Source organism: Argopecten irradians, chromosome 2 (assembly GCF_041381155.1).
Source record: "Argopecten irradians isolate NY chromosome 2, Ai_NY, whole genome shotgun sequence".
Classification (NCBI taxonomy): domain Eukaryota; kingdom Metazoa; phylum Mollusca; class Bivalvia; order Pectinida; family Pectinidae; genus Argopecten; species Argopecten irradians.
The window spans coordinates 52255018-52278431 of NC_091135.1; the positions used below are offsets into that span (position 1 = coordinate 52255018).

The 23414-nt window shown below is 34.0% G+C and overlaps 1 protein-coding gene across 1 annotated transcript; it reads right to left on the minus strand.

The window, feature by feature from the left end:
* Positions 1–507: 507 nt before the first annotated feature.
* On the minus strand, positions 508–23335 carry LOC138316709 (borealin-like). Its single transcript, XM_069258366.1, has 10 exons — positions 23290–23335; positions 22376–22534; positions 20975–21069; positions 19689–19722; positions 18729–18825; positions 18059–18134; positions 17559–17614; positions 15448–15528; positions 15144–15273; positions 508–5252 (listed from the first exon to the last, which is right to left on the minus strand). Exons 2-10 carry the CDS (start codon positions 22512–22514, stop codon positions 5124–5126), a joined length of 837 nt encoding a protein of 278 aa, XP_069114467.1. The 5' UTR covers positions 22515–22534; positions 23290–23335; the 3' UTR covers positions 508–5123.
* Positions 23336–23414: the final 79 nt, after the last annotated feature.

The following is a 23414-nucleotide window of genomic DNA, read 5'->3' on the forward strand; positions in this document are numbered from 1 at the left end:
ATTCAATGACCATTTCATAGGGATAATTCTGACAACATTTGACTAATTTTCTATTATAAATGACCAAATAATGCTCCAAAATGTGTTTTCACTATATAAACTATAGTAAACTTAACCCCCTCGCCAGGGGGAAACCTGAGACCTCAGGGTCATATAATTCACAAGTTTTGTAGAGATCCTTGAGACCTTTCTATCTATGAAGATTATTTGATTCTACCACATCTGTGAGCGGAGAAGAAGATTTTTGAAATTTTAGTCAATTTTACCCCTTTTGGCCCCTCCTACAGCCCCCTGGGGGTGGGGGTCATATCATTCACAATTTTGATTGGCCTTATGCCTTAGAAGGTTTGTGCAAAATTTCATTGAAATTGCTTCAGCAGTTTTTGAGACTAAGTCGAAAATGTAAATTGTTTACGAACACACGATGGACGACTGACGACAACGGACTAGGTCACTTGAGACTTCGTCTCAGGTGACCTAATAAAAAAACTAGGACAGTTATAATGCAATATTTGATACTTCAACATTTATTGTTAAAGAGCTGACTTTAAATAGTAATGAAAAATTAAACATTCATTCAATGTTGATATGTACTAATAGTACAAACATTTGAAAACAAGCTTTGATGAAAACAGATTAACAAAACTTATCATTTCAGACAGGAAAATATTAAAATTTTGCGACAAATATCTGCATCATACAAGCTTAAGTAGACAATATAAGCATTAAGGTTGTTTAAATTCTGCTTCTAAAAGAAGTACACCCAACTTTAACAAAGTTATGAAGTTGTCATATCAACCCCCTAACCCTTGATACTTAAATGTGTTAAACATCCACAAAACAACAACACTAGTACTTTTCAGGAGCTTACAACTTTTAAATACTACAGCAATACAAGTGAGCATAAATTGATATAACTATGAAACAAACCAGTCTAGATTACAATGCCAAAGAAAAGAAAAAAAATTATAGAAAAGAAAGGAAGAACGAAAGGAAAGAAAAGAAAGAAATGAAGAATATAATAGAAAACAAGAGGCCCAAAGGGTCTTAACGGTCATCTGACTACCTTGGCAATAGTAAAACTAATTATAAATGGTGTCACTTTGTCAGAACCATGTCAGGATCATTTTCAATTTCTTTCAACAAATTTTATTTCAAACAAGAGGCCCAAGGGCCTTAACATATAGGAAATTAATTAGATATAGTGTCATGGTAGCCATCTTCGATTTGTGATCAACCAGAGATGTAACAATACTTTGTCGGGACCATGTCAGGATCATTTCATGCAAGTTTCAGCCAAATCGCACCGGTAGAACTTGAGAAGAAGTTCAAAATGTGTTTTCAAGATGGCGGCTGTGGTGGCCATCTTGGATTTCGCATCAACCCGAAAAATAACAACACTTTGTTAGGACCATATCAGGATCATTTCATGCAAGCTTCAGCCAAATCACAACGGTAGAACTTGAGAAGAAGTTCAAAATGTGTTTTCAAGATGGCGGCTGTGGCGGCCATCTTGGATTTCGGATCGACCAGAAAAATAAGAACACTTTGTTGGGACCATGTCAGGATCATTTCATGCAAGTTTCAGTCAAATCGCACCAGTAGAACTTGAGAAGAAGTTCAAAATGTGTTTTCAAGATGGCGGCTGTGATGGCCATCTTGGATTTCGGATCGACCCGAAAAATAACAACACTTTGTCGGGACCATGTCAGGATCATTTCATGCAAGTTTCAGTCAAATCGCACCGGTAGAACTAGAGAAGAAGTTCAAAATGTGTTTTCAAGATGGCGGCTGTGGCGGCCATCTTGGGTTTCGCATCAACTTTAAAAAAATAACAACACTTTGTCAGGACCATGTCAGGATCATTTCATGCAAGTTTCAGTCAAATCACACCGGTAGAACTTGAGAAGAAGTTCAAAATGTGTTTTCAAGATGGCAGCTGTGGCGGCCATCTTGGGTTTCGGATCAACCTAAAAAATAACAACACTTTGTCAGGACCATGTCAGGATCATTTCATGCAAGTTTCAGTCAAATCGCACCGGTAGAACTTGAGAAGAAGTTCAAAATGTGTTTTCAAGATGGCGGCTGTGGCGGCCATCTTGGATTATGGATCGACCCGAAAAATAACAACACTTTGTCGGGACCATGTCAGGATCATTTCATGCAAGTTTCAGCCAAATCGCACTGGTAGAACTTGAGAAGAAGTTCAAAATGTGTTTTCAAGATGGTGGCTGTGGCGGCCATCTTGGATTTCGGATCGACCCGAAAAATAACAACACTTTGTCGGGATCATGTCAGGATCATTTCATAAAAGTTTCAGTCAAATCACACCGGTAGAACTTGAGAAGAAGTTCAAAATGTGTTTTCAAGATGGCGGCTGTGGCGGCCATCTTGGATTTCGGATCAACCCGAAAAATAACAACACTTTGTCGGGACCATGTCAGGATCATTTCATGCAATCGCACCGGTAGAACTTGAGAAGAAATTCAAAATGTGAAAAGTTAACGCATGCGGACGGCGGACAGCGGACAACGACGTACGAAACATGATGACTATAGGTCATCCCGACCTAAAAAGAAAGGAAGAACGAAAGGAAAGAAAAGATAGAAATGAAGAATATAATAGAAAAGAAAGAAAGAAAGAATGAAAGGAAAGAAAAGAATGAAATGAAGAATATAATAGAAATGATAGAAAAGAAAGAAAGAAAGAAAGAATGTGAATGGAGACAGAATTTGAATAAAAAAAATGTTAAAGACTTCCTCGTTGTTTTACTTAATCACACACAGAGGTCCACTCGATTTGTACTCTTCCCGAAATCACACACAGAGGTCCACTCGATTTGTACTCTTCCCGAAATCACACACAGAGGTCCACTTGACAGAGGTCCACTCGATTTGTACTCTTCCCGAAATCACACACAGAGGTCCACTCGATTTGTACTCTTCCCGAAGATCTTTCAAATTTCTAGACAGAAGATCTAGAGGCTTCCAGAACCAGAAGAGTTACTAATCAAGTGATTGGAAGTTATATTCTAGACACAGAAGAAGGCAAATTCAGTAAGACTCAGAATTTTTTGAAGAAAAGTCCATAACAACCATTCTATCTCGCTGTCATGATATTGAAATACAAAATTCCTATAGAAATACAAATTCATATGAAAAGAATATATGATACTTTAATTTTGTCTCCTTACTGGTATATTGTTAACAAAATATTTTTGCATAAATTAAATTTTTAACTTGTTTTTGGTTTCTATTGTTCTTAACAAGCCTTATGTTGAACATAATCATTATTCACCAGTTAGTTTCGTAGATATTGGCATGTTAAAAAAGAATTTGAAAGAATTGCACATGACTGACATAGGCAAAATTATTACACGTGTGAATACACATGACAATAGGCAGATGATGCTATTAAAACAGTTTTTCATAGTAAAATATGAGGTTATTCACCTGAGTGTAAATATTAATTTTTAAATTTTCACTCAATATTGACAAGCTAGAACATAGCATTCACAGTGAAAATTTAATATTGGCAAGAATAATTTTTTTTTTTTGATCATATGTGCATTTTTTCAAATCAAATTTCCATTTAAACTTATTGGAGAATAAATGTGTTGCATTTGATTATTTTACGTTAATTTTGCTTGTGCACCATGTGTGGAACTAAATTAGTCAAAGGGAAATAATTTAAGGGGGAGTCAACTTGTAACACAGCAGATTCAAATACATGTATTGTATCATTACGCTTAGTCGAGACAGAGGACAGAGACGCCATACTTTAATGTTAATCATCAAGAAACAAGGAATATTCTCTATATATAAATATGATTAAGAACAATCATTTTGTGTGTGATTGTGTGAACAAATATAGAATTATTTTGTCATCTACACTTTCAAAGCTTTTCTCGAACTTGTATTCTTTTTACATACATGTATTTAAAAACAAAATCTACATTGATCCATCAGCATTTTGATGGAATAACCTTCAATCTTACCATAATGTCTTGGTACATATTATGCTGCATGTATATTGTATGGAAAGTTTAATATAAGTTAAGTCACTCAAGACTGTTTAGGAACAAGCACATGTGTCTCCCCTTTAATTGGTGGACCGTGAGGGACTAACAAAAGACCATGGCCCAAACGTCTGTAACATTTGTGATTGTTACCATGTCCATAAGACATTAGTGAAAGTACATACATACATATACTATGCTAGAAGATATTTTAACCTAACAAATAATTAGATACTTTTACATTGAAATAAAAAACTTTTTTAACATCCGTTGTTTGCATTATATAGTATTGTTACAAGATTTTCCACAGTCAATGAGGAACTTAAACTATTCTAATCATTTGTATAAGTTGCTTGAAGTTTTGACAATACTGTGTTTACAAGCACTGTTTACTGTTCACTGTTCACCGTTCAATGTCAAAGTTGTTTAATTTTAGTTATATCACTGATGGGTTCTTTATAATTTGTTTTTAAAACATTGGTGTCACTCAATCACAGAAATAGCAATTTAACATGATGAGTAGCTGACTTCTGGTGTATCTTGAACAGCTGGAATTTGCAGATAGCAGAAGTACACAAGACTCCATGCCAGAGACAAAAAAATATAAAATAAAATAAAATAATGGTGTGAGTACTTTGTAAGCTCACACTAAAAACATTAATGACTTCTGATCTTTGAAACCACCAAGAGGTGATTGACTTTAAAAATGATCACTTACTTAAAACAATATAATCATGACAAGTAAAACATTTTCCTTATTCTCCGACCTGAGCTCAAAACGAAAGTACACCAAGTTATCAGAAGTACATGTACACTGCACAGCAGCATAAGCAAGTACCTTGCAAAATTTGTGAAGGCATCTTCAGTGGTTTAGGACCAGTACAGTATGGCTTCAGAAGACAAGACATTGTAACTGCTGAGGAATTTGTAGATACATGCATGTGGCATCTGAACTAGATTGACACAAGAACATATACATGTACTGGCATTCATAGTTGTACTAGATCCAACGTATACGTCATGTTCTAGAGTTATGTCCCTTGTTTTCCAACTGAAGCAGTTTGACATCTTATTAGATTGTTACTAAAATACAAAAAGCTTTACTTCAGTTCTTTGCCTTTTTGATGAAGTCTTGTAGAACTCCCATTAATTGTGTAATCTGAGATTTAGATAAGTTGTCTGGTATCACCACATTTTCTAAATCGCAGTGTGGGTCAACTTCCACTGACAGCGTCTGAAATAAAAGCAATAAATCATTAATCAAAACTTAGACATTCAATTCAGATGGAAATTTCATTAAATCCTGCAATAGTTATTAGAAGTTCCCCATCTGTATTATTCATTTCTTTTGAGACACATCTGTATATATGCCTTATATAAAAGTTGTTATTCGATGGGGCGTGACCACTTTATGCTACCTGTATAAATTGAAACTGTAGACTAATTATCCTAGATAACCTGCCACAGTTCACATCTATGTTATGTTGATCAGTGAGTGAAGTAGTTTATATGACATGTTGATCAGTGAGTGAAGTAGTTTACATGACATGTTGATCAGTGAGTGAAGTAGTTTATATGACATGTTGATCAGTGAGTGAAGTAGTTTTATGACATGTTGATCGTGATGAATGAAACAGTGATGAAGTAGTTTATATGACATGTTGATCAGTGAAGTGAAGTAGTTTATATGACATGTTGATCAGTGAGTGAAGTAGTTTTATATGACATGTTGATCAGTGAGTGAAGTAGTTTATATGACATGTTGATCAGTGAGTGAAGTAGTTTATATGACATGTTGATCAGTGAGTGAAGTAGTTTATATGACATGTTGATCAGTGAGTGAAGTAGTTTATATGACATGTTGATCAGTGAGTGAAGTAGTTTACATGACATGTTGATCAAGTGATGAAGTAGTTTATATGACATGTTGATCAGTGAGTGAAGTAGTTTATATGACATGTTGATCAGTGAGTGAAGTAGTTTATATGACATGTTGATCAGTGAGTGAAGTAGTTTATATGACATGTTGATCAGTGAGTGAAGTAGTTTATATGACATGTTGATCAGTGAGTGAAGTAGTTTATATGACATGTTGATCAGTGAGTGAAGTAGTTTATATGACATGTTGATCAGTGAGTGAAGTAGTTTATAGTGACATGTTGATAGTGTCAGTGATGAGTAGTTTATATGACATGTTGATCAGTGAGTGAAGTAGTTTATATGACATGTTGATCAGTGAGTGAAGTAGTTTATATGACATGTTGATCAGTGAGTGAAGTAGTTTATATGACATGTTGATCAGTGAGTGAAGTAGTTTATATGACATGTTGATCAGTGAGTGAAGTAGTTTATATGACATGTTGATCAGTGACTGAAGTAGTTTATATGACATGTTGATCAGTGAGTGAAGTAGTTTATATGACATGTTGATCAGTGAGTGAAGTAGTTTATATGACATGTTGATCAGTGAGTGAAGTAGTTTATACATGACATGTTGATCAGTGAGTGAAGTAGTTTATATGACATGTTGATCAGTGAGTGAAGTAGTTTATATGACATGTTGATCAGTGAGTGAAGTAGTTTTATATGACATGTTGATCAGTGAGTGAAGTAGTTTATATGACATGTTGATCAGTGAGTGAAGTAGTTTATATGACATGTTGATCAGTGAGTGAAGTAGTTTATATGACATGTTGATCAGTGAGTGAAGTAGTTTTATATGACATGTTGATCAGTGAGTGAAGTAGTTTATATGACATGTTGATCAGTGAGTGAAGTAGTTTATATGACATGTTGATCAGTGAGTGAAGTAGTTTATATGACATGTTGATCAGTGAGTGAAGTAGTTTATATGACATGTTGATCAGTGAGTGAAGTAGTTTATATGACATGTTGATCAGTGAGTGAAGTAGTTTATATGACATGTTGATCAGTGAGTGAAGTAGTTTATATGACATGTTGATCAGTGAGTGAAGTAGTTTATATGACATGTTGATCAGTGAGTGAAGTAGTTTATATGACATGTTGATCAGTGAGTGAAGTAGTTTATATGACATGTTGATCAGTGAGTGAAGTAGTTTATATGACATGTTGATCAGTGAGTGAAGTAGTTTATATGACAGTTGATCATGATAGAACATGACATGTTGATCAGTGAGTGAAGTAGTTTATATGACATGTTGATCAGTGAGTGAAGTAGTTTATATGACATGTTGATCAGTGAGTGAAGTAGTTTATATGACATGTTGATCAGTGAGTGAAGTAGTTTATATGACATGTTGATCAGTGAGTGAAGTAGTTTATATGACATGTTGATCAGTGAGTGAAGTAGTTTATATGACATGTTGATCAGTGAGTGAAGTAGTTTATATGACATGTTGATCAGTGAGTGAAGTAGTTTATATGACATGTTGATCAGTGAGTGAAGTAGTTTATATGACATGTTGATCAGTGAGTGAAGTAGTTTATATGACATGTTGATCAGTGAGTGAAGTAGTTTATATGACATGTTGATCAGTGAGTGAAGTAGTTTATATGACATGTTGATCAGTGAGTGAAGTAGTTTATATGACATGTTGTAGTAGTGAGTGTTATATGACATGTTGATCAGTGAGTGAAGTAGTTTAATGACATGTTGATCAGTGAGTGAAGTAGTTTAATGACATCAGTGAGTGAAGTAGTTTATATGACATGTTGATCAGTGAGTGAAGTAGTTTATATGACATGTTGATCAGTGAGTGAAGTAGTTTATATGACATGTTGATCAGTGAGTGAAGATTATCAGACATTTGATCAGTGAGTGAAGTAGTTTATATGACATGTTGATCAGTGAGTGAAGTAGTTTATATGACATGTTGATCAGTGAGTGAAGTAGTTTATATGACATGTTGATCAGTGAGTGAAGTAGTTTATATGACATGTTGATCAGTGAGTGAAGTAGTTTATATGACATGTTGATCAGTGAGTGAAGTAGTTTATATGACATGTTGATCAGTGAGTGAAGTAGTTTATATGACATGTTGATCAGTGAGTGAAGTAGTTTATATGACATGTTGATCAGTGAGTGAAGTAGTTTATATGACATGTTGATCAGTGAGTGAAGTAGTTTATATGACATGTTGATCAGTGAGTGAAGTAGTTTATATGACATGTTGATCAGTGAGTGAAGTAGTTTATATGACATGTTGATCAGTGAGTGAAGTAGTTTATATGACATGTTGATCAGTGAGTGAAGTAGTTTACATGACATGTTGATCATGTGAGTGATGTGAGTGAGTAGTTTATATGACATGTTGATCAGTGAGTGAAGTAGTTTATATGACATGCATGACATGTTGATCAGTGAGTGAAGTAGTTTATATGACATGTTGATCAGTGAGTGAAGTAGTTTATATGACATGTGTTGATCAGTGAGTGATGAGTAGTTTATATGACATGTTGATCAGTGAGTGAAGTAGTTTATATGACATGTTGATCAGTGAGTGAAGTAGTTTATATGACATGTTGATCAGTGAGTGAAGTAGTTTATATGACATGTTGATCAGTGAGTGAAGTAGTTTATATGACATGTTGTCATTACTAAATGAAGTGAATAATCCAAGACACTCGGCCTCAAAAACAAGATTGAATCAGTTTTATGAGTGAAGTAGTTTATATGACATGTCATCTATAAAAGTTATAATGTAAAATTAATAGTGAACAAGGTCAATCATCTAGATAGTGACATGGTCAATATCTAATAGGACATAGGTAATCATAATATACATAGTCAATACTAGTTAGTCATCATTAATATTCATAGTCAAAATCTAATAGTGACATAGGTCAATAATCTAATAGTGACATAGGTCAATCATCTAATAGTGGACATAGTCAATCATCTAATAGTGACATAGGTCAATCATCTAATAGTGACATAGGTCAATCATCTAATAGTGACATAGGTCAATAATCTAATAGTGACATTGGTCAATCATCTAATAGTGACATAGTCAATCAATCTAATAGTGACATAGGTCAATCATCTAATAGTGGACAGTCAATAATAATAGTACATAGTCAATCAATCTAATAGTGACATAGGTCAATAATCTAATAGTGACATAAGGTCAATAATCTAATAGTGACATAGGTCAAATCTAATAGTGACATAGGTCAATATCTAATAGTGATGTCAATCATATAGTGACATTGGTCAATCATCTAATAGTGACATAAGGTCAATCATCTAATAGTGACATAGGTCAATATCTAATAGTGACATAGGTCAATCTAATATCTAATAGTGACATAGGTCAATCATCTAATAGTGACATAGTCTAATCAATCAATATCTAATAGTGACATAGGTCAATAATCTAATAGTGACATAGGTCAATCATCTAATAGTGACATTGGTCAATCATCTAATAGTGACATAGGTCAATCATCTAATAGTGACATAGGTCAATCATCTAATAGTGACATAGTCACTATATGATAGGTCAATAAATAGTGACATAGGTCAATCATCTAATAGTGACTAGGTCAATAATCTAATAGTGACATAGGTCAAATCTATCTAATAGTGACATAGGTCAATCATCTAATAGTGACATAGGTCAATCAATCTAATAGTGACAAAGGTCAATCATCTAATAGTGACATAGGTCAATATCTAATAGTGACATTAGGTCAATCATCTAATAGTGACATAGGTCAATATCTAATAGTGACAAGGTCAATCATCTAATAGTGACATAGGTCAATCATCTAATAGTGACATAGGTCAATCATCTAATAGTGACATAGGTCAATCATCTAATAGTGACATAGGTCAATCATCTAATAGTGACATTGGTCAATCATCTAATAGTGACATAGTCAATCATCTAATAGTGACATAGGTCAATCATCTAATAGTGACATAGGTCAATCATCTAATAGTGACATAGGTCAATCATCTAATAGTGACATTGGTCAATCATCTAATAGTGACATAGGTCAATCATCTAATAGTGACATAGGTCAATCATCTAATAGTGACATAAGTCAATCATCTAATAGTGACATAGGTCAATCATCTAATAGTGCTAATAGTGACATTGGTCAATCATCTAATAGTGACATTGGTCAATCATCTAATAGTGACATAGGTCAATCATCTAATAGTGACATAGGTCAATCATCTAATAGTGACATAGGTCAATCATCTAATAGTGACATAGGTCAATCATCTAATAGTGACATTGGTCAATCAATCTAATAGTGACATAGGTCAATCATCTAATAGTGACATAGGTCAATAATCTAATAGTGACATTAGGTCAATAATCTAATAGTGACATAGGTCAATCATCTAATAGTGACATAGTCAATCAATCATCTAATAGTGACATAGGTCAATAATCTAATAGTGACATAGGTCAATAATCTAATAGTGACATAGGTCTAATAGTGACATAGGTCAATAATAGTGACATAGGTCAATAATCTAATAGTGACATTGGTCAATAATCTAATAGTGACATAGGTCAATCATCTAATAGTGACATTAGTCAATCATCTAATAGTGACATAGGTCAATCATCTAATAGTGACATAGGTCAATCATCTAATAGTGACATAGGTCAATCATCTAATAGTGACATAGGTCAATCATCTAATAGTGACATAGGTCAATCATCTAATAGTGACATAGTCACACTAAAGTGACATGGTCAATCATCTAATAGTGACATGTAAGGTCAATCAATCTAATAGTGACATAGGTCAATCATCTAATAGTGACAAGGTCAATAATCTAATAGTGACATAGGTCAACAATCTAATAGTGACATAGGTCAATCATCTAATAGTGACATTAGTCAATCATCTAATAGTGACATAGGTCAATCATCTAATAGTGACATAAGTCAATCATCTAATAGTGACATAGGTCAATCATCTAATAGTGACATAGGTCAATCATCTAATAGTGACATAGGTCAATCATCTAATAGTGACATAGGTCAATAATCTAATAGTGACATAGGTCAATAATCTAATAGTGACATAGGTCAATCATCTAATAGTGACATAGGTCAATCATCTAATAGTGACATAGGTCAATCATCTAATAGTGACATAGGTCAATCATCTAATAGTGACATAGGTCAATCATCTAATAGTGACATAGGTCAATCATCTAATAGTGACATAGGTCAATCATCTAATAGTGACATAGGTCAATCATCTAATAGTGACATAGGTCAATCATCTAATAGTGACGTAGGTCAATCATCTAATAGTGACATAGGTCATTCATCTAATAGTGACGTAGGTCAATAATCTAATAGTGACATAGGTCAATCATCTAATAGTGACATAGGTCAATCATCTAATAGTGACATAGGTCAATCATCTAATAGTGACATAGGTCAATCATCTAATAGTGACATAAGTCAATCATCTAATAGTGACATAGGTCAATCATCTAATAGTGACATAGGTCAATAATCTAATAGTGACATAGGTCAATCATCTAATAGTGACATAGGTCAATCATCTAATAGTGACATAGGTCAATCATCTAATAGTGACATAGGTCAATCATCTAATAGTGACATAGGTCAATCATCTAATAGTGACATAGGTCAATCATCTAATAGTGACATAGGTCAATCATCTAATAGTGACATAGGTCAATCATCTAATAGTGACATAGGTCAATCATCTAATAGTGACATAGGTCAATCATCTAATAGTGACATAGGTCAATCATCTAATAGTGACATAGGTCAATCATCTAATAGTGACATAGGTCAATCATCTAATAGTGACATAGGTCAATCATCTAATAGTGACATAGGTCAATCATCTAATAGTGACATAGGTCAATCATCTAATAGTGACATAGGTCAATCATCTAATAGTGACATAGGTCAATCATCTAATAGTGACATAGGTCAATCATCTAATAGTGACATAGGTCAATCATCTAATAGTGACATAGGTCAATCATCTAATAGTGACGTAGGTCAATCATCTAATAGTGACATAGGTCAATCATCTAATAGTGACATAGGTCAATCATCTAATAGTGACATAGGTCAATCATCTAATAGTGATCTAATAGTGACATAGGGTCATAGGTCAATCATCTAATAGTGACATAGGTCAATCATCTAATAGTGACATAGGTCAATCATCTAATAGTGACATAGGTCAATCATCTAATAGTGTAGGACTAATAGTGACATAGGTCAATCATCTAATAGTGACATAGGTCATCATCTAATAGTGACATAGGTCAATCATCTAATAGTGACATAGGTCAATCATCTAATAGTGACATAGGTCAATCATCTAATAGTGACATAGGTCAATCATCTAATAGTGACATAGGTCAATCATCTAATAGTGACGTAGGTCAATCATCTAATAGTGACATAGGTCATTCATCTAATAGTGACATAGGTCAATCATCTAATAGTGACGTAGGTCAATCATCTAATAGTGACATAGGTCAATCATCTAAAGTGACATAGTCAACATCTATAGTGAAAGTCAATCATCTAATAGTGACATAGGTCAATCATCTAATAGTGACATAGGTCAATTTCATCTAATAGTGACATAGGTCAATGCATCTAATAGTGACATTTAGGTCAATCATCTAATAGTGTAGATATGAGGTCAAGTGCATCTGCTAAAGTGATAGTGGATCAAAAGTCAATCATCTAATAGAGACATAGGTCAATGATCTAATTAGTGACAAGGTCAATCATCAAATAGTGACATAGGTCAATCAAATCTAATAGTGACATCATGGTGGAATCATCTAATAGTGGACATTGAATCAAGTCTTATGGGGCTGCCCTAATAGTGACATAGGTTTCAATGATCTATCTAATAGTGAGTCAAAAGTCAAATCAATCTGGAAATAGTACTTAGACTTGGTCAAATGATTAATAGTGACAACATGATGGTCAATGACATCTTAATATTGTGACATAAGTCAATCATCTAATAGTGACATTGGTCAATCATCTTAATAGTCGACATAAGTCAATCACTCTAATAGTGAACATTGGTCAATCATCTAATAGAGGCAGGTAAGGACTAAAACACAGATTGTAAACGTTTATTTAATAAAAAAAAAAAAAGGTTTGCATGGGATAAAATAGTTTTGGCTAAAACACATGAGAAAACTCATGCACAAAGTTGATGAAACAATGAAATGTTGAGTTGATATGATATGATGAGAAAACGTTCATATTTTGTTTCAAATACCGATTTCTTTGAGATAATTAAAAATATGATTATGTCTCACGGCATGAAACAAAGTGTACATGTCGGAGACATTGTAGTACTTATCTCGTATGTGCTTAAAATCAATACAGTGCACTAAAATATGTTCCACTGTGAGAGGAGAATCACATGCATGGCATGTGGGAGGATCCTCCCCTCTCAATAGATAGGAATGTGTAAAATATGTGTGTCCAGTTCGGAGCCGAGAGAGAACAACTTCCTCTCTGCGGTCTCTCCGACTGGACAGTTTAGGATTAAGTGTAGGTTGAATTTTAAACAGTTTATTGTTTGTTTCGGTAGACCACCTTTGTTGCCAATGGTGTTTGATGGCTGACTGAATTGAAGGTTTGATGTCGGTGTATGGTAGTTTCAAATGTGTTTGTGCTAGGCGAAGAGCAGTCTTAGCTGCTTTATCAGCCTGTTCATTCCCCTTTATACCCACATGACTGGGAATCCAGAGATAAGTAATTTGAGTTTTAGAAGATAATCGAAATGTTCGGATTAAAAGATTTTGAATTAGAGTATTTCTAGGGCATCTTGATTTCAAAGCCTGAAGAACCGAAAGAGAGTCTGAACAGATGATTGCCTTTTCAATGCCGTGTTCTTCGATGTGGTCAAGAGCCAGACCGATAGCACAAGCTTCCGCAGAGAAAATGGAGGCAACATCTGGAAGTCGGATAGAGGAACAGTGATTAGATGTACAGCATGCTGCCGCAACTTTATCACCATCTTTTGAGCCATCAGTGTAGATCTTAACATGATCAGGGGAAGTCCTAATGCACTCCCGAAAGGAGGATTTATGTTCTTCGGGTAATGCACTGGACTTTGCCCTCTCATGCAAAGATAAATTGATATCAGGTGTTTGAATGAGCCATGGTGGTACATCCGATATGGTGTACTCGTCAATGGTGTCGAAATTTATATTTAGTTCCTGCAAAAACGTTGAAATTCTGATGCCAAATGTTGGTATGAGCTTTTGATTTTGTCTGAATATGTCCTGGTGTTGTGGATTGAATATAAGGTTAAATGCGGGGTTTTTGGGATTGGATTTCAGTTGAGCAGCATACTGTAAGGATAATTTCTTTCGTCGATCGTCTAGAGATGGCTCATTAGCTTCCACATTGAGACTCTTCACAGGTGTTGTTCGAAAAGCTCCAAGTGCCAGACGCAGCCCCTGATTCTGGATAGGGTCAAGCATCTGTAGATAGGAGCTGCGAGCCGATCCATAGACAATCGAGCCGTAGTCAAGTGCCCGGTAGATACGCAGAAGCATTTCACGGTCTGCACTCCAATCAGAATGGGACAGAACACGTAGAATGTTCAAGGCCTTCGAGCACTTATCCTTAAGGTGTTTTATGTGTGGAAAAAAGGACAGTTTCGAATCAAATATTAATCCAAGAAATTTAGTTTGTTCAACTACTGGAATTTTAATTCCATTGAGTGTGAGGTCTGGATCGTTGTGTGATTTTCGTTTTTGACAGAAATGCATGCAGACAGTTTTTGATCTTGAAAATCTAAAGCCATTTTCGCCAGCCCAATGTTGTAATTTGCCTAAACATTGTTGTAGTTGTCGTTCTATAGTGTACATGTTTTTTGATCTGTAACAGATAAAAAAATCATCCACAAATAGAGACCCTTCCGTAGATTGGCCAAGACATTTAGTTATGCTGTTAATTTTTAATCCAAAAAGTGTGACGGACAGGATACCACCCTGGGGGATGCCCATCTCCTGTGTTTCTGTTTCTGAATAAGTTGAACCCGTTCGAACTTTGAAATGCCTGTCAGATATGAAATTTGAAATAAATTTTGGCAAATTACAACGTATACCGATATCATGAAGATCGTTCATTATTACATATTGCCAAGTTGTGTCGTATGTCTTTTCAAGGTCAAAGAATACAGCCACAAGATGTTCTTTCTTGGCAAATGTTTCTCGTATAAATGCTTCTAGTCTAACTAGGTGGTCTACCGTTCCCCTGCGGTTTCTAAAACCGCTTTGCAAAGGACTTAGAATATTGTTTGATTCCAGGAACCAGACTAATCTAGTATTTATCATACGTTCTAGAGTTTTACAAATGGAAGACATGTACCGAAGTTAATACAGATGTATGACTATAATGTCAATCTTTGTGGATTGATATAAGATTGTTATGTCTTACCGCGGGTCAAACTTAGGGGTAACAAGGGGTGTCTCCCATCCTGTAGCAGCCAGCTGATTTCCCATAGCTGGGGTTCTCATCCTGTAAGGTCATAAAAGATAACATTACAACACCTTAACAAACAAACAATAAGAGTCATGTATTTGATGACATGGGTTTGTCCTGGGAATGGCATTGTATTGTCTTATTACACATACTATATTGTATCACTGTTGTGTGGTAATGTTTGTTTAGACCAGTATAGTAGGATGATTGATGTGTTCACCATTACATAACACAGTTATAGTGAAATTACATGTCACGATGGCGACAGTGAAATTACAATGTCAAGATGGCTACAGTGAAATTACATGTCATGATGGCTACAGTGAAATTACAATGTCAAGATGGTTACAGTGAAATTACATGTCACGATGGCGACAGTGAAATTACAATGTCAAGATGGCTACAGTGAAATTACAATGTCAAATGTTACAGTGAAATTACATGTCAAGATGGTACAGTGAAATTACAATGTCAAGATGGTACAGTGAAATTACATGTCACGATGGCGACAGTGAAATTACAATGTCAAGATGGCTACAGTGAAATTACATGTCACGATGACTGCAGTGAAATTACAATGTCAAGATGGCTACAGTGAAATTACATGTCAAGATGGTTACAGTGAAATTACAATGTCAAGATGGTTACAGTGAAATTACAATGTCAAGATGGTTACAGTGAAATTACATGTCACGATGGCGACAGTGAAATTACAATGTCAAGATGGCTACAGTGAAATTACATGTCACGATGGCGACAGTGAAATTACAATGTCAAGATGGCTACAGTGAAATTACAATATCAAGATGGTTACAGTGAAATTACAATATCGAGATGGTTACAGTGAAATTACAATGTCAAGATAACTACAGTGAAATTACAATGTCAAGATAACTACAGTGAAATTACAATGTCAATATGGCTACTGTGAAATCACGTCAAGATGGTTACAGTGAAATTACAATGTCGAGATGGTTACAGTGAAATTACAAGTCAAGACGGTTACAGTGAAATTACAATATCAAGATGGTTACAGTAAAATTACAATATCGAGATGGTTACAGTGGAATTACAATGTCAAGATAACTACAGTGAAATAACAATGTCAATATGGCTACTGTGAAATCACGTCAAGATTGTTACAGTGAAATTACAATGTCGAGATGGCTACAATGAAATTACAAGTCAAGATGGTTACAGTGAAATTACAATGTCAATATGGCTACTGTGAAATCACATGTCAAGGTGGTTAAAGTGAAATTACAATGTCAAGATAACTACAGTGAAATCACATGTTAAGAGCGCTTCATAGTTGCAATATTGTAGCTCAAAAGACTTTTAGACAGAAAATGTTGTCGTCTTTAGAGCTACAACTGGTGCCAATTACTTCTAATGGAGCAAAGTAATGATGATACAAACCATTATTAAAACGTTTGCATGCATTTTATTGTACTTCTTTTATATCACTTACCTACTAGGCAATAAAACTGAACCATATAAAATATCAAATTCTCAGCGAGACATTTGGATTTGCATATGCACATATGAAGAACTTTCTGAAGAGAATTTATACGGCAAGTCTACAAATTATGAATTTGACATTTTGAGAGCGGTACGTTAGATATTAAGAATAGTAGGTATGTTTGTTTTCGATAAAAATTATATATAAATGCTTGTATACGCACAAATTAATTGGAACCCTACAAAAAAGTATAGAAAATTGTGCCCAAATGATTTTCGGAGGCACTGCTCCACTAGTACACATAAGGACCAATTTGTACCCGGCCGAAAGGTACAGTAGGCCGGGTACGTATGTTCGTTCTAGATGGCTACAGTGAAATTACAATGTCAAGATGGTTACAGTGAAATAACAATGTCAAGATGGTTTTGTAGATGTGATGTTTCACAGATGTAATGTTGTTTTTTACAGTTCTACCAGTGTCCTTGGATGTCCTGGTAGAAACACTGGTTATGTATAGAATTCATGTTGCCAAAAAATGTCATTTAATTTGTGATAAACATATAGATGTGTTAAACAATATGCTGTCTCTCAAGGCAATACTTACACATGGGACATTGGTGTATTAATAGGTTGCCTCCCTCTCCTCAACGCTGTTCTGGGCTGGAATCACACAAGTCATTAGTTATATGTATTATTATATTGAGATCACTTTTCATACAAATAATTCTACATTATAGGTTAAGCTTGTCTTGGCAATTGTAAATACTGCATTGATTAACCTAAAATAAAGTAACACATTCTAGTTTGACAATCTATATAAAGTAACACATTCTAGTTTGACTATCTATCTAAAGTAACACATTCTAGTTTGACTATCTATTCAAAGTAGCACATTCTAGTTTGACTATCTATTTATATAATTAAAGTAACACATTCTACTATCTAAATAAAGTACCCCTTCTAGTTTGACTACCTGTATTTCATGTAAAGATTTTGTCCTGATAAAGTTTTGTTTTTGTTTTTTCTTGCAGGAAGACTATGTTGTATTTAGATAAAAGAATTTACAGCACTATTTAAAGACAAGGCCAATTTCTAATGCCTTACCTGTGTAAAAGCACAACTAGGTGTTGCGTCTTCCTCCTCTGTTATAGTTTCAAATACGTTTGGTTGTTGAAAGGTACTATAGAAAAAAACAACAACATGGTATTATCTACAGGAAGCAATGTATAGATTTATGCCATAATTCAAGCAAGGCTACTCACTTTTAGATACACCTAAAAACCAACAGGAAATGGAGTCTACAGTGAAAAACTCACCAAATTCATATCAACATTTTAAGCATCCACATCAATTTTATGTTTTTAAATGTCATCTTTTTATTTCAGTGTAATTTTTTTTTTACTTTACCAATCAGAGCATATTCTGCAATGCATTTTGGAATGGCTATAGGTTCCTAATGGTTTTTTTTACCCAACTGGTAGCTAAATGTCTAAAATTGATACTTCAGATTTACGACAGATTTACAGCTATGTGTAGATACGAAGTAAAATAAGACATGACAAAAGAGTCCTATGCATACAGTTATACATTTTATTTCATTTGAGATATAATAATGAAACGTTTAGCTATAAGACTTCCAATTTCACTTTTTACGATTTGAAATTTCCAATTCAAATTGGCCCTGTGCACATTTTTCACACTATAGAATAATCCAGACATGAATACTGTACTTGTTGACTAGTTTCTTTATATTTTTAAAAAAAAAAATCCTTACGTTTTTCCAACTTTCTTTGCTGATAGGACTGTAGAACATATAGTATCCTCTTGAGTATCTAAATATTGTTGAGCTAAATCAACTGTGCCACCATATTCTGGAAAAGGCAAGTTCATTTTATAGTTAAAAACATTTTATTACTTTTATAAGACAAGAATGAAGATGTATGTTGATCTTGTTTGATAGAAAAGATAATCATATCACACAATTTATATTTATATTTCTTTTGATCAAACAATAAACGAACTGTGATATAATTAGTTATATTGATATGACTACTTGAATTCATTCTTGGTTTCTAAGCCAGACATTATTATTAGTAACTGTCCAGCTATCAGAGTGCTCTGGTTTAAACAAATTTGAATGTTTAAAGATGCTCCACTGCCGACAGAGCATAAATGATATTCATCATTTTAACAATAATTGGTGTTTAATCGTATATACATATATCTAACTAACAAATATAAAATAATTGATTTTGCTTCCGTGCATGCGCAATCAGTACTTCATTCCATGTAGAACATAGTGACACAGATTTTTTTTTCGGGGTGCAATTAATTATTTTCAATATTTTTATCTTGAAGTAAAATTAGTAGCTCAAACTTTTCAATTGTGGTAATGGCGTAAAGTAAATATTTTTTGTAACTGAAGAAAAATACTAATTTGTCTGTTCCTGTTTTTGATAAAGAAAAAATAACATTAGTCAGCGGTGGAGCATCTTTAAGCATGAAGTTTGGCTGAGAACATTAGACATATCTTTAAAATCAACTACTGTAGTTTCTTTGTTATTTTAACAAAAAGTTTGCATGAAAATGGCTACATCAATGCATGGTACTTGAAAACTTTTATCTTCTTCAGAATATCAATCACAAGAAACTTAAAATAATCTACTTCAAACTGTGTCAATTAAAACACACTATTGAAAATATGAAAATAGAAATTAATAAATATTAGGCATACTTATAAAATCTTCAAGGGTCATCTTCCTGACACCCTGTAAAAATACAAATAGTGTTAAATAAACAAAAGAACCAAGATAAACAACATTGTACATAATCCTCATAATTTACAAAAAAAATATTAAAGGATGTTGTCTCACATGTAATTACTAGACACATATTTCTATAAAAGTTACATGAATTCCACAGAAGTGGATGTGTCGTCTGCACAGCATCACAATTAAATATTTACAGTTGAATATATTGTTGATAATTAGGTGAAGTTTTCAAGACCTGTAATTCTTGCAAATATAGATGGATTTTCACCAGTATCAAACTCATTTAAGATCTCATTGATTTAAAACAAAATACCAAATTTGGTTGAAATCGGACAATAAATACTAAAGTTATCGAATGGAAACCATGTTTTGACGATTTTAAAGTCCACTAACTCTTGCAAATATTGACGGATTTTGACCAGTTTCGAACCAATCTAAGATCTCATTGATATAAAGCAATATACCAAATTGGTTGAAATGGGACAATAAATTCTGAAGTTATGGAGTGGAAACCATGAATTTTATCTGTTTTGATGATTTTAAAGTCCTGTAACTCTTGCAAATATTGATGGATTTTGACCATAAATGAACTCATCTGAGATCTCTTGATATAAAGCAACAAACCAAATTGGTTGAAATCGGACAATAAATACTTAAGTTATCGCACAGAAACTGTTTCCCGCTACTGACACCAACGCCGTCATAGTAGTGATACCTAAGTGTCGCCCTTGCTTTTAATATCGAGCAGAAACCATGGATTTATCTGTTTTGACAATTTTGAAGTCCCGTAACTCTTGCATATATTGAAGGATTTTGACCATCATTGATCTCATCCGAGATCTCATCAGTATAAAACAATTTCTAAAATTTGGTTGAAATTGGACAATAAATATTTAAGTTATCGAGTGGTAACTATGGATTTATCTGTTTTGACGATTTTAAAGTCCCATAACTCTTGCAAATATTGACGGTTTTTGACTATTATCGTACTAATCTGAGATCTCATTGATATAAAGTAATATACCAAATTTGGTTGAAATTGGATATTAAATACTTAAGTTATCGCACAGAAACTGTTTCCCGGACGCTACTGACACTGACGCTGTTGCAGGCGACACAAAAAGGATCATGCAGTAGCTAGATATAAATTAATTGTAAAATGTATAATGTACTAATTACAGGATATCATTTTAGTTTGTTAACCAAAGAATTCTCATTAAATATAATTGAATTATGGAAAAATACATACAGTGGGCATGCGGCTTAACTCCCACAGAAACTGCTGGTCAATCATGCTCAGCATACTCTGCAAATCTCTCTCCAATTTTTTCTTTCGTTCCACGACTGAAAAAAAATATATCACAATTGTTGTAGTGTATGTATACGAAATCATATCCTTAAATCAACAAAGAGATCCCAGAGGGACTTAATGTCCACCATTGTTAAATCTATATCAGTAAAATAAAAGTTGAACCGTTTCTCCTCTTTACTTCAAAATCAAAACCTAGCTATTATAACAATTTGTGAAAACTTCTAAAAGGATATACAAGACTATATGATACCTATACACTAGCTAATAATACATAAAATAATGAGAAAAATCCCTTCTGACAGTACTTTCTGAGAAACAGAGGTAACAAACCTCAATTGTCAATATCCAAGATGGCTTATATATTGGCTCTGTTTTCCCCAATCCCTCACAAAATACAGTTTGCAACTTTGCACCCCATACAACTACCAGATTCCAAGGAATTAACAGACATTGCGAAATTTGCCGGTCCGACAGACATGTCCGGCAAAATTTGACTCAAACCGACCATTTTAAAATCGGTTCCGGACCGACCAACCATCTGTCAATTATTAAGTACCGCAAGTCGGTAGAAATGGTGTCTCCAAATTATTACACAAATTCACATTATGTTTGGTCCAACAAAAATTTGTTCGGTCTGGCTTACTCACAGTCCTTGCTGGCCATTTTTTTTCAACTTTCACAATGTCTGAATCAAAGCTAGTCCTAGATATAATATTTAAGGCTGAGAAATACCAATTATCAAAATCCAAGATGGTGCATGCAATCTGTCAGTCACCTTGTTGACAGATCAGTCCCAAAATACAATATGCATAATAAGGGTCCAAGGAAAAATTACATATACAAAATCATAAAGATTCCTTCAGTACTTTCTGAGAAATAGTGTTAACAAGAATAGCTTACTGATGGACAAAAAGAGGAACAACAGACAGGTGATGTGAATAATCCACCTGATAAAAATGTCCTTTATATATATACCGGTATATAAAATGTATTGCATGTACAGTATTTGATCCAATAAGCGCCCCTTCACCTTTTTAGGCTTCAATTTGACTTACTTAATTAAATGCAAACTGAAAACATTTATAACTGTATTGGTTTCCTTACTGATTGCTTTCGCAAATTGATTTATGGCTTATTTTGTAAAAATATTTGATGAAAGGCTTATCAAAATTTGTTTCTATTAAGCGTCCCATTATTTGCTTCAATCTATAAGCGCCCTGGGCACTTATTGGGTTGAATATGGTAATGGGACCCTTGTTGAATCTTACTACCGGTAGGATAATTATAATCACATACATATATATCAATTACATAGCTTTATCTTTCTAATAAAATTACCTTTTAATGTCAAATCTTGCAGATAGACGTCTATTTTCTTGTTTCTCTCATCCTCTGTTAATGTGTCACCAACACTGTCTAAATGAACCTTTGGTTTGGATTTTGCACCTTGTGCTCTTGTTGCTCTCCTCCTAGGCATCTTTATAACTATTAAAACACCTGAAAGTTAATCACATGATGTTATATGTATATGAATTTGATTTATTAAGGATTTATTACTACGGAATTGCAAGAGGAAATGGAATTTAAGGTGAAAGAACCATTAATGTGAACAGGATTGAGGGCAAGATGATCAGTCACCCATCCTGCCAGTACAGTATTTTCTTTGCAATTTATACACAGTCCAGTAGCACTGTTAAATCTGGCTATATTGCTAGATTTGACTATATACCAAAGTCTGACTACACGTATATTAGCGGTCAAATGTAAACAAAAGTGACATATATCTGGTGCCACAATTCCTCATTTGGGTAACTTATTGATTACTCAAACAGGAAACTGCTACTCAAATGGGTAATTGTTACCCATATGCAGGTTGTGCCCAACTTGATTAATTGATCATGAAATATATTTGAATCATTGATTCCATAATCGGATCAATTGGGGTTCATCTAGTGACCTACTGTAGGGCAGTCTGGGCCTACTACTTAATCTATTCTTGTTAACCAGCAGTACAAGAATACGTTTTAAGTACTATAGAACTTCATCAAAAACAACAACAAAACAAACTCAATTCTAAATGACTGATAAGCAAACGTAGATGTCTGGTGTGTCCAGTAGCTTAATTTTCAATACATCGAGATTTCCAATATATCGACAGTGAGGAAGCTAACGCGTATAAATAGGCCTATATATCTAACGAGGGATACGATTTGTGATCTTTTAAATATTTCATGAAAAACCAGCCACCTTACCCCTTTTCTTTCCGCGCCTGTGTTTCGAATTTCCCAAGTCCACGTCAAAAACACGCTTAAGCATTACCCATCATAATCACTAAAACGCTTCAAGATGGTCACATGATCAAAACATGGCAGATGTA

Bases quoted from the DNA above. Each gene is read 5' to 3' on its own strand.
- LOC138316709 (XM_069258366.1), bottom strand. From the start codon at position 22,514: ATGCCTAGGAGGAGAGCAACAAGAGCACAAGGTGCAAAATCCAAACCA. The intron at 21,070-22,375 runs GTAATTTTATTA...ATTTTTTTTCAG, and splicing joins GCAAGATTTGACATTAAAAG to TCGTGGAACGAAAGAAAAAA. The intron at 17,615-18,058 runs GTAAGGCATTAG...GTGTGATTCCAG, and splicing joins CTAGTTGTGCTTTTACACAG to CCCAGAACAGCGTTGAGGAG.